The sequence below is a fragment of the Heterodontus francisci genome, chromosome 43 (genome assembly GCF_036365525.1).
Source record: "Heterodontus francisci isolate sHetFra1 chromosome 43, sHetFra1.hap1, whole genome shotgun sequence".
NCBI lineage: Eukaryota > Metazoa > Chordata > Chondrichthyes > Heterodontiformes > Heterodontidae > Heterodontus > Heterodontus francisci.
Window position 1 is genome coordinate 29,580,920 of NC_090413.1, and position 10,749 is coordinate 29,591,668.

Here is a 10,749-nt window from a genome sequence, read left to right on the forward strand (position 1 = left end):
TCCATCCTCAGCTTCCCATACAATTTATCAGGCACATCCTTCTTCCTATTCCTGACAGATGGAATGATGTGGGTTGTTTGAGGACTGGGGTGAGGAGTCGTGCATCACTGAGTTTCAGTTCAGGCCATTTTAACCCTCAAGCCACACAATTCACCTTCCTTCTCACTGCACAGCTGAGGCCGATATCCCCGAGGTTGCTGCGGTAACCCACTGATGCAAAGTTGCGATGGTGTTCACTCCCTCATTCACTGGATGCAGCTGTCGCTAGCCTGGATCAGATAAGGCACTCTGTCTGTTAGAGACCAGAACTGTTGCTGCATCTCTGCTGCTGTGAGACCCAAAAGAATCTGTGGTTTGGTTTGTGGGCTGGGAACAGAGATCAGCCCCTGGACAGTGGGAACAATCCCAACCCCCACCGACTGTGGGGACAGAACCTCCTCCCCCCAGGTGCTGAGGTCAGGGCTGAGCCACACTCCCCTTGTGCCCATTGCCCCATAATGAGCATGTGTAGACGCCTCTGGCAGCTGCTGCTTTGCTCAGGGACCCAAAGCGGGGCGTTCACAGGTGGAAACATTCCTCATGACCCAGAAAGGGTGATTTGTGTGGGGATTAAGCAGAGACAGCCGCTGAGAGATTTACGAGCACAGTCTGCAGGAATACACCAGGAAAATGTAACAAACATTTCAAAGCATTGCAGATATCAAAAGCACATTGTGTCTGATGGATGCCTGTGGGAAGCATCCTCTTCAAACTGTGTCCACAGAAGCAGTCTCTGTCCACCCTCCTCCCGCTGGGAGTCTCTGTCTCCCCCAGCTCAGGGGTAAGTCCCTCCACCCACTGCTCCCCACCCCTGAGCCATGCAGACTAAAACTATCCCAGCTTTCATTCCCAGCCTGAGCTGACACTGACTCCCATGGTCCCTGGATTAGCCGGGAACCTGCTGCTGATCTTATCCTGTCACTCCTGACAGGCATGTTTGTTCTGGGTATGAATTGCCAACAAGATTGGGCTTTTTTCTGATGCCACCTGTCGTTCAATAGCCTGCTGTGACACTGTGTGTCAGGGTTGTTTGGTCACGGTTTCGCATCCAGTGCCTGAGGAAATGGTCGCAGCATGACCCAGTGCTGAGGGGTAAAGAGCAGAAACATTTCCATTGATAACAGCAACTTTAACCTGCCGTCACTTCATAGCCAATGAAGTACTTCAGAAATACAGACACCATACCAATGTAGTGAAATGTGCCAACCAAACTGTGCACCCAGTACGGCTGTGTGCTGGATCATGTACCCACCACAGCTGTGTATACAGATATAGTTTCAGGGGATGTGGGCATCGCTGGCAAGGCCAGCATTTATTGTCCAACCCTAATTGCCCTTGAAAAGGTGGTGGTGAGCTGCCTTTTTGAAACGCTGCAGTCCTTGGGGACTTCAACAGTGAAGGAACGGCGATATAGTTCCAAGTCAGGATGGTGTGTGACTTGGAGGGGAACTTGCAGGTGGTGGTGTTCCCATGCATTTTCTGCCCTTCTAGTTGGTAGAGGTCGCGGGTTTGGAAGGTGCTGTTGAAGGAGCCTTGGTGTGTTGCTGCAGTGCATCTTGTAGATGGTACACACTGCTGCCACTGTGCGTCGGTGGTGGAAGGAGTGCCAGTCAAGCGGGCTGTTTTGTCCTGGATGGTGTTGTCTTGAGTGTTGAAGCTGCACCCATCCAGGCAAGTGGAGAGTCCATCACACTGCTTGTAGATAGTTGACAGGCTTTGGGGAATCAGGAGATGTTGCTAACTGCAGAATTTCCAGTCCCTGACCTGCTCTTGTAGCCACAGTGTTTATGTGGATGATCCAGTTAAGTTTCCCATCAATCGTGACCCACAGGATGTTGAAGGTTTCAACGATGGCAGTGCCTTTGGGAGATGGTTATTGCTTGGCACTTGTATGGCACGAATACAAACATACGAAATAGTAGCAGGAGTAGGCCACTCAGCCCTACGAGCCTGCTCCGCCATTCAACAAGATCATGGTTGATCTGATTGTAACCTCAACTCCACATTCCCGCCTACCCCCGATAACCTTTCACCCCCTTGCTTATCAAGAATCTATCTACCTCTGCCTTACAAATATTCAGAGACTCTGCTTCCCCTGCCTTTTGAGGAAGAGAATTCCAAAGACTCACAACTCTCAGAGAAAAAATTTCTCCTCATCTCTGTCTTAAATGGGCGACCCATTTTCAGACCAAACTTGATTGTTGTCCAGGTGTTGCTGCATGGCGGCACGGACTTTTTCGTTATGACAGGTCCCGTGCACAGCGCAGATTGTTGATGGGTTAGTTTGGATCATAGGCTGAAGCATCTGGAATGGGAATTAAACCCACAACCCCATACCACTGAGCCACAGCAGAGACCCTTGTAGGGAAGTTTAAAAACAGGCAGGAGGGAGCATGAAGCAACAACCCCATGTGAGCAGCAGTCAGATGTCAGGCCCTGTGCTGCCTCTTCTGGTATGTGCAGCTACTGCTCTCCTGCACCTGATGAATCATCGGCTGGGAGCAGGGATGAGTTTTGCTTTGCTCACGTTTACCATCATTGCTGCAACACTGAGGTATTTGGACCAGCTGATACCCGGCAGCTCACTGGCTAGTCATGCCAGGAATGTCGTATGAAATATGTGTCAGTGTGAGGATGTGGGGTACAGATGCGCTTTAAATACTCTAATTCACTGATTCCATCACAAATATCCTGCAGCTGTGAAGGAAGAGCCATGAAAGTAGATGAAGAATTTTGAGTGAGCAATCCGGTAGCCCCTCTCTCTGCTCAGTCACCTTGATAAGTTTTGTTTTGGCGGTGGGGGGGGGAATATTTCCACATACTCGGCCGGATAATGACATTCTCTCTGCTGTTGGTGTTTTTGATCGTTTTTCTTGTTGATCAGACAGAGGAGGAATCTCCAGACACTGATGTCGCACCTCAGTATCTGCCGGGTAAGCGAGATGCATGCACTGACTCTGACAGATTCACTTCACTCAGTTAAGTTGCTTAAAAGCATTTTTCTAGGAGTCTGTGTATGCAGTAAACCTGTGGGTAATTACTGAGTGACAGCTCGTAGGGATGCCGAACCTGCAAAGTACTTTGCTCTCTGCAAAGATTAATCCTAGTAAAATATAATCCAAGTAAAGTTTAGCTATTTTGTTTTAAACTGGCTGCCACTATTAGTCTCAGAACCTGGGCTGCGGAGGGATTCTGGCCCAGGGCTCCCCCTCCATATGACTGGTAGAAAATGCCTGAGGATCCATGGTAATGCCACACAAGAGAAAAGCCCACAGCGAGTCCGGGCTCACACTCGACCAATGGCCACAGCTGAGATCCCAGGTGTCCCATCTGACACTTTCCCCCAGTGGCTGTCTCTCTAGTGGGGGGGGGGGTGGTGTTGGAGTGCCTCCTCTCTTTCTCTCCCCCCCCCCCCCCCCCCATTCTAACAATTAATGCATTTCTTGAAAGGAAAATCAAATGACATTTTCTCCATTTCTTTCAGGGAAAAGGGCCATCCTTCTAAGAGTCTCCCACACGCGCTCAGATGGGGAATTCACAATTTCACCATTGCCCACATCAGTCTCGTCACTTGAACTGCAGTCAAACCCGGGAAGAGCACGGAGGAAACGGAAAATGTCTGTGACCAGGAAAGGAGAGGAGTGGGAGGAGAGGAACTGCAGGCTTAGGGCCCTCCAGCTCCGCGTGCAGGACCTTGGTCTAGGCTACCAGTCAGATGAAATCGTTCTCTTCAAGTACTGCAGCGGCAGCTGTCCCCTGGCCAGGACCAACCACGACCTGACCCTTTCCTTGTTGCTGCGTAAAACCAGCCTCCTCAACCTGTCCCAGGAGAAGATTGTCAGTGACCCATGCTGTCGCCCCACACAGTTCAAAGACGTCACCTTCCTGGACATCAACAACCACTGGCACACAGTGGAGAAACTCTCAGCCTCTGAGTGCAGCTGCATCGGGTAACTGTCTGAGCAAGGGACGGGGTGGGGTGAAGAGACAAAGTTCCCAGGACAATCAGGACCAAACCTGGACTAAAATGGAGGCAAAACCCTGATCAGGTTGAGGGGGAACAGGACAGTCTACAGATTCAGAACAGCAACAGAACTGCCTCACTGGGAAAATCCCCAAATCTGTGTTCAAGCAAATTACTGCTTTAAGATTGTGTTCAGGTTGAGGTGGATGGGAGACAGTTTTGTTGAATTGAATTGTTCTGAAGAGTGCCTCTATTGAGATGAGACATTAACAGTCTGCTTGCTTACTCTCCTCTGTGTGTGTCGCTCCCTCTCTGAATCCTGCCCCCTTTCTACCATTCACACTGATGCAGGGAGGTGTCAGTAACATGGAGCGGGTAAGAATTAACTGGTTTTATCCGCTCAGAGTTTTGTTGCCTTGTGTAGTGGTCTGTCTTTAAAGCTTCCTTTGCTGTTCGTTACCCCATCTATTATAGTGTACAAAAGTATAACTTTTGGCCAAGCATTGGGGAGGGGGGGGGATTGCAGGGAGGATGGGTGGGGTTGGCCCGTTAGCATATTACACCTTTTCTCTTGCTGAACGCTGTACAAAAATGATGCGTGCATCGATTGGAAGCAGGGTTCTATACATTTAAAGATTTAATTTTACAAAAGCAGTGTGTGTAATTGAGAGGAGGGGGCTGGGTTAGGCTGCACTGGTCCTCAGCATCGGAGGCTGAGATTGGCAATTGTTTGTGGAACCAGAAATATTTATGTAACTAAATTATTTATTTATTTTAAAGACTTTGCTGTTAGAAATGCTTCAACTTATAAAATAAAAATTCAAATACAAGTTGCTGAATGATGTCACAGAGACTGAGAGAAGGGAGCAGCAAGTAACCCAACAAAACATCAAGAAATATAAATATCAGTTTACTTAATTTCTGTGGAACATGAGATCAGTGCAGATTACCATTGATACAGTCAGACCTCACTCAGCCGGTGACTGGCTCAGGGACAAGTTCCTGCAGATTATGGAAATGCGCCGTTCACGAGGCACCTTTTGTCCCCCAAAAAATGACTCTTCCTCTGGCAGGATCTGGTGGCTGAATCTGTATCGAGCAGCTCCCCTGAGACAAAGACACAATGTGCTGGTTAGTGAAGCCAAAGATCTGCATCAGACCGTTAGATGCATCACAGCTACACACACAGGCCTGACTGCTTCAATACCCACCTCAGGATGTAGGCAGACCGTCGCTGCAGCAATAAATCCACTTGATCTGCATCATTGTTTTCACTCAACAACCGCATCACACTCTCCGACAACAGGCACAGGCCAGCAATCGTATCCCCGCAGAACTACAAGAGAGGGGGGGTGGAAGAGAGAGAGAGGCTTCAGCAGACAGACACAGTCTTTAACCACACACCCCCCCCCCCAGCTCTCAAAGAGCAATTCACTCAGTTCCATTCCTCCGCTTTCTCCCTGTATCCCTGCACATTCTTCCTTTTCATATAACTGTCTAATTCCCTTTTGAATGCTTCAGTTGAACCTGCCTCCACCACGTTCTCAGGCAGCGCATTCCAGACCTTAACCACTCGCTGCGTGGAAATTTTTTTCCTCATGTCACTTTTGCTTCTCTTACCAAATAATTTCAATCTGTGTCCTCTCGTTCTCGATCCTTTCATGAGTGGGAACAGTTTCTCTCCAGACCCCTCATGATTTTGAATATCTCTTTCAAATTACCTCTCAGCCTTCTCTTCAAGGAAAACAGTCCTAACTTCTCCAAGCTATCATGATAACTGAAATTCCTCATCCCTGGAACAATTCTCGTGAATCTTTTCTGCACTCTCTCCAATGCCCTCACGTCTTTCCTAAAGGGTGGCGCCCAGAACTGGACACAATACTCCAGCTCAGGCCGAACTAGTGTCCTACACAAGTTCAACATAACTTCCTTGCTCTTGTACTGTATGCCCCTATCAATAAATGACCATCTCCCCTTGACGTTCAACGGCATTATCATCACTGAATCCCCCACTATCAACATCCTGGGGGGGTCACCATTGACCAGAAACTTAACAGGACCACATAAATACCGTGGCTACAAGAGCAGGTCAGAGGCTGTGAATTCTGCGGCGAGTAACTCACCTCCTGACTCCCCAAAGTCTGTCCACCATCTACAAGGCACAAGTCAGAAGTGTGATGGAATATTCTCCACTTGCCTGGATGGGTGCAGCTCCAACAACACTCAAGAAGCTCGACACCATCCAGGGCAAAGCAGCCGCTTGATTGGCACCCCATCCACAAACATTTACTCCCTCCACCACCAACGCACAGTGGCAGCAGTGTGTACCATCTACAAGATGCACTGCAGCAACTCACCAACAGCACCTTCCAAACCCGTGACCTCTACCACCTAGAAGGACAAGGGCAGCAGTTGCATGGGAACACCACCACCTGCAAGTTCCCCTCCAAGTCACACACCATCCTGACTTGGAGCTATATCGCTGTTCCTTCACTGTGACTGGGTCAAAATCCTGGAACTCCCTCCTAACAGCACTGTGGGTGTACCTACCCCAAATGGACTGCAGCACTTCAAGAAGGCAGCTCACCATCACCTTCTCAAGGGCAATTAGGGACGGGCAATAAATGCTGGCCTGGCCAGTGACACTTACATCCCCAGATGTGGAGGCAGAGGGCATGAGTGAGATACTGAATGAGTGTTTTGCATCTGTCTTCACAAAGAAGAGGAAGAAATTAATTTTGCAGTAGAGAAGGAGGGAGTCGAGATAGTTTAGAGGATAAAAATACATAGAAAGGATTTGATAAATAGGTTGACATCACTCAAAGTTAACAAGTCACCCGATCCAGATGGGATCCATCCTAGATTGCAGTGGGAAATACAGGTGGCAATAGAAGCTGGAGTGACCACAATCTTTCAATCCTCCTTGAAGATAAGGGTGGTGCCAAAGGAATGCAAACATTACACCCCTGTTCAACAGAAGGGGAGAGGTATAAAGTTGGTAACTACAGGCCAAGCAGTCTAACACCAGTGGTGGGAAAACTCCTACTGACCACCGTCAAGGAAAAAATTAATTCTTTCTTTCTTGCAGAAGCAGTGGTTAATGAGGGACCGCCATCAGGAACTTGCTAAAGACCAATCGTGTCTCACTGACCTGTTTGAGTTCTGTGATGAAGTAGCAGAGGGGGTTGATGTAGGCAGTACAGTATATTTGTATATATGACTTTCAAAAGGCATTTGATAAAATATTATATAACAGCCTTACATGGAAAACAGAAGCACATAGGATTAAGTCCATATATACAAATATACTGCACTGCCTACATCAACCCCCTCTGCTACTTCATCAAGGAACTCAAACAGGTCAGTGAGACACGATTGGTCTTTAGCGAGGTCCTGCTGGCTGTTTCCCACCAACCGCTGCTTCTCCAATAAAAACAGTGGTAACTTTGGATTTGGACTAAGGTTTAGAAGGCAGAGAGTAGTGGTAAACATGTTTTTCTGACTGGGGAGAGATATGCAGTGGGCCCTCAGGGGTCGGTGTTAGGATGGTTTCTTTTCTGGTGATATATAAATGACCTGGACGTGGGTCAGGGTGTACATTATCAAAGTTTACAGATGATAGAAAACTTGGCAACATAGTAAGTAGTGAAGAGCATCATGGCTGCCTTCGGGACGACACAGAGACTGGTGAAATGGGCAGATAGATGGCAGATTCAGATTAATGTGGTGGGTAAGTGTGAAGTGATGCACAATGGGAGAAACAGGATGGAGAAGCGGTTTAATCTAAATGGTGCTACTTTGAGGGGGTGGGGCAACGGTGCAAGAGCAGAGGAACTCAAGGCTGCAAATTCACAAACCCTTTGAAGCTGGCAGGGCAGGTTGAGAAGGCAGTTAAGAAAGTGTATGGAACACTTGGCTTTGCAAATAGGTGCATTGAAGACAAAAACAAGGAAGTTGTGCTAAACCTTTATAAAACACTGGTTCAGCCTCAGTTGGAGTATTGGGTACATTTCTGGACATCACACATTAGGAAGGATGTCAAAGCCTTCGAGAGGGTGATACCAGAGATGAGAGAGTTCAGTTTGACTTGATGGAGGCAATCAAAATCATGAAGGATTTTGATAGAGTAAATAAGAAACTCTGGTGGCATAAGGGTCAGGCACCAGAGGGACACAGATTTAAGATGATTGGCAAAAGAGCCAGAGGCAACATGAGGAAATAAATTTTAAGCAGCAAGTTGTTGTGATCTGGAACGCGTTGCCTGAAAGGGCGATGGAAGCAGATGCATTAGTAACTTTCAAAAGGGAATTGGAGAAATACTTTAAAGGGAATCAAACATAGCAAGCCTGTGATCGCAGTTGGTGAGGTGTCAAACATTAACAGTTGTCTGTCACTCACCTTCACACTGTCTACATGGGGACTGATGAAACCAGTCTGATCAAGATCCAGCACATGTACCATTGAGAGCTGGGGGACCCCTGGGGGAAATGCGATAGCCCGCAGCCGCTGCAGAATGGTTTCATTCTGCTTAGTCCAATGTAATTTTTCTATCTCACGATATCCATGGATTGCCTTGTGTCAAACAAACACATTGAAAAATCAATTAAAATCCAGCACCATCTACAGCTGACATCCTTCTCAAAGATAAAAGGATGACAACACCCAGGAATACATCGGTCACACATTCTCAGCTTTCATCACTACTTCCAAAGATATTTTCATTGTTACTAAGAATTAATTGCTATGTCGAATAACACTTCCACACTTAACACAATGTTAGAAATTAAACATGATAAATCATGAGAAAGTCGGTGCAAATGCATTGAAGCAATGTTACATCAAAGGGCAGCACAGTGGCGCAGTGGTTAGCACCGCAGCCTCACAGCTCCAGCGACCCAGGTTCAATTCTGGGTACTGCCTGTGTGGAGTTTGCAAGTTCTCCCTGTGTCTGCGTGGGTTTCCTCCGGGTGCTCCGGTTTCCTCCCACATGCCAAAGACTTGCAGGTTGATAGGTTAATTGGCCATTATAATTGCCCCTAGTATAGGTAGGTGGTAGGGAAATATAGGGACAGGTGGGGATGTGGTAGGAATATGGGATTAATGTAGGATTAGTATAAATGGGTGGTTGATGGTCGGCACAGACTCGGTGGGCCGAAGGGCCTGTTTCAGTGCTGTATCTCTAAAACTAAAAAAAAACAATGAAACAGGAACTTCTCACTCAGCTAAAGGTCAAACACCTGTACAAAGAAATCTCCATTTATAAGTGTTCCATCAGTTCATCTATTAATGTCTTAAAAAGCTGCAGACATTGAGAACTTTTCAAATGTATTCAGCCTGGTAAGAAACACAGAATTAATTTTGCGCACAGCAAGATCCCACAACAGCAGTGTAATAACTAATCAGATTATCTGCTTTTGTGGTAATGGTTGAGGAACAAAATTGCCCCCAGGATAATGGGGAGAACTCCCCTGTTCTTCCAATAGCAGTTCTGGGATTTTTCATATCCACCCGAAGGGCAGACGGGGCCTCGGTTTAACGTCTCATCTGAAAGACGGCACTGCGGCGCTCCCTCGGTACTGACCCTCCGACAGTGCGGCGCTCCCTCGGTACTGACCCTCCGACAGTGCGGCGCTCCCTCGGTACTGACCCTCCGACAGTGCGGCGCTCCCTCGGTACTGACCCTCCGACAATGCGGCGCTCCCTCGGTACTGACCCTCCGACGCTCCCTCAGGCCCTCGTTGGGAGTTTGAGTTGCGGCCTACCTGGTCCCAGTGCTCCCGCTGGTATCGTTGCCGCCTAAGCCTTGGCTCCAACTCTTGGAGCAGCGCCGCCTCTTCCTCCGGGCTGACGAACTCGGGTCGCAGCTCCACATCCCGGGAAATCCGCTGCAGCAGCTCAGGGCTGGAGGAGAGAATGAGCGGGAGGCCCGAGGCTCCGGGAGGCCTGAACCAGCGGCAGCTCCGCCTCAAGGGCGCCGCCATCTTGGAGCAGCACGGCATTGTGGGATAGGTGCATGACTCAGACAACCTTTCGTGACCTCTAACCCTTGAACCTGATCTATTTGCTGCAGGTTAATTCTTCAGCTTTTTCCTTGGGTGAAGATAAAATAGTTCATTTCCCCAGTGGAGGGATCCTCCCTTCACCCCCTCCCCACGAAGGTAATTGAGGGGCGGCGGCGGGGGGGGGGGTTAATGGGAGAATGAAGTTGATGTGAGACCTGCCATAGTCTTAGTGAATGACAGAGCAGATTCGAGGAGCTGATTTGTTTCCTCCACCTCTTTCTCCTCCTTCTGAAGGGACTGGCCAGTCTCCAGTAGCTCAGCTGAGGGCTGCTCTGTGAGCAGTTCTCTCAGACTCAAAGGAATAGTTTGACAAGGGTTCATTGAAATCCAAACACACAGCCCTCAATCACCTCTCATTTCGGTCTGGAATATATTTGCTGCGGACAGCGACCCTCCCCGTATCGGTGAAACATTCCAGACAACACACAACTTCTCTGACATCGCAACCATTCCATGAGCTCGAAGCACCCCATTCCTCCTGCCAGCCTACAGAGGAAGAGGCAACTGGCTATGCGCCCATATGTGGCATCACTGCAGAGCCCAAGCCCATCCCCAGCCTAGGTCACTCAATGCCAATTCACTCAGTGATACTGCGTCCCTCCTGAGATCAGCTAACCTAATCCAGAGGAGCAGGAGTCGGAGTCACAATTAAAAGATGCAAAATAATTGGAAATATCCATCAGA

General features: G+C 48.4%; 3 protein-coding genes across 3 annotated transcripts in view; 2 read left to right on the plus strand and 1 right to left on the minus strand.

Moving 5' to 3' along the window:
- Positions 1-3,609, plus strand: part of gtf2f1 (general transcription factor IIF, polypeptide 1) — a 163,549-nt gene extending 159,940 nt beyond the window's left edge. The window contains exon 15 of the mRNA XM_068021332.1: positions 3,524-3,609. The gene's annotated coding sequence lies outside the window, so the exon portion shown is untranslated. The remainder of the gene's footprint in view (positions 1-3,523) is intronic.
- Positions 3,499-4,833, plus strand: LOC137355799 (artemin). Its single transcript, XM_068021334.1, has one exon. The coding sequence runs from the start codon at positions 3,499-3,501 to the stop codon at positions 3,991-3,993; it is 495 nt and encodes a 164-aa protein (XP_067877435.1). The 3' UTR covers positions 3,994-4,833.
- Positions 4,834-4,894: 61 nt separating this feature from the next.
- Positions 4,895-10,645, minus strand: alkbh7 (alkB homolog 7). The gene is made up of 4 exons (XM_068021333.1): positions 9,766-10,645; positions 8,402-8,575; positions 5,215-5,339; positions 4,895-5,110 (listed from the first exon to the last, which is right to left on the minus strand). The coding sequence occupies exons 1-4, from the start codon at positions 10,000-10,002 to the stop codon at positions 4,972-4,974; spliced, it is 675 nt and encodes a 224-aa protein (XP_067877434.1). The 5' UTR covers positions 10,003-10,645; the 3' UTR covers positions 4,895-4,971.
- Positions 10,646-10,749: the final 104 nt, after the last annotated feature.

Excerpts from the sequence above, each read along its gene's own strand:
- LOC137355799 (XM_068021334.1), top strand. The coding sequence starts at position 3,499 with ATGACATTTTCTCCATTTCTTTCAGGGAAAAGGGCCATCCTTCTAAGA.
- alkbh7 (XM_068021333.1), bottom strand. The coding sequence starts at position 10,002 with ATGCCGTGCTGCTCCAAGATGGCGGCGCCCTTGAGGCGGAGCTGCCGC. Across the intron at positions 8,576-9,765 it reads AGCGGGAGCACTGGGACCAG|GCAATCCATGGATATCGTGA; the intron begins GTAGGCCGCAAC and ends GTTTGACACAAG. Across the intron at positions 5,111-5,214 it reads CGGTCTGCCTACATCCTGAG|GGGAGCTGCTCGATACAGAT; the intron begins GTGGGTATTGAA and ends TCTTTGTCTCAG.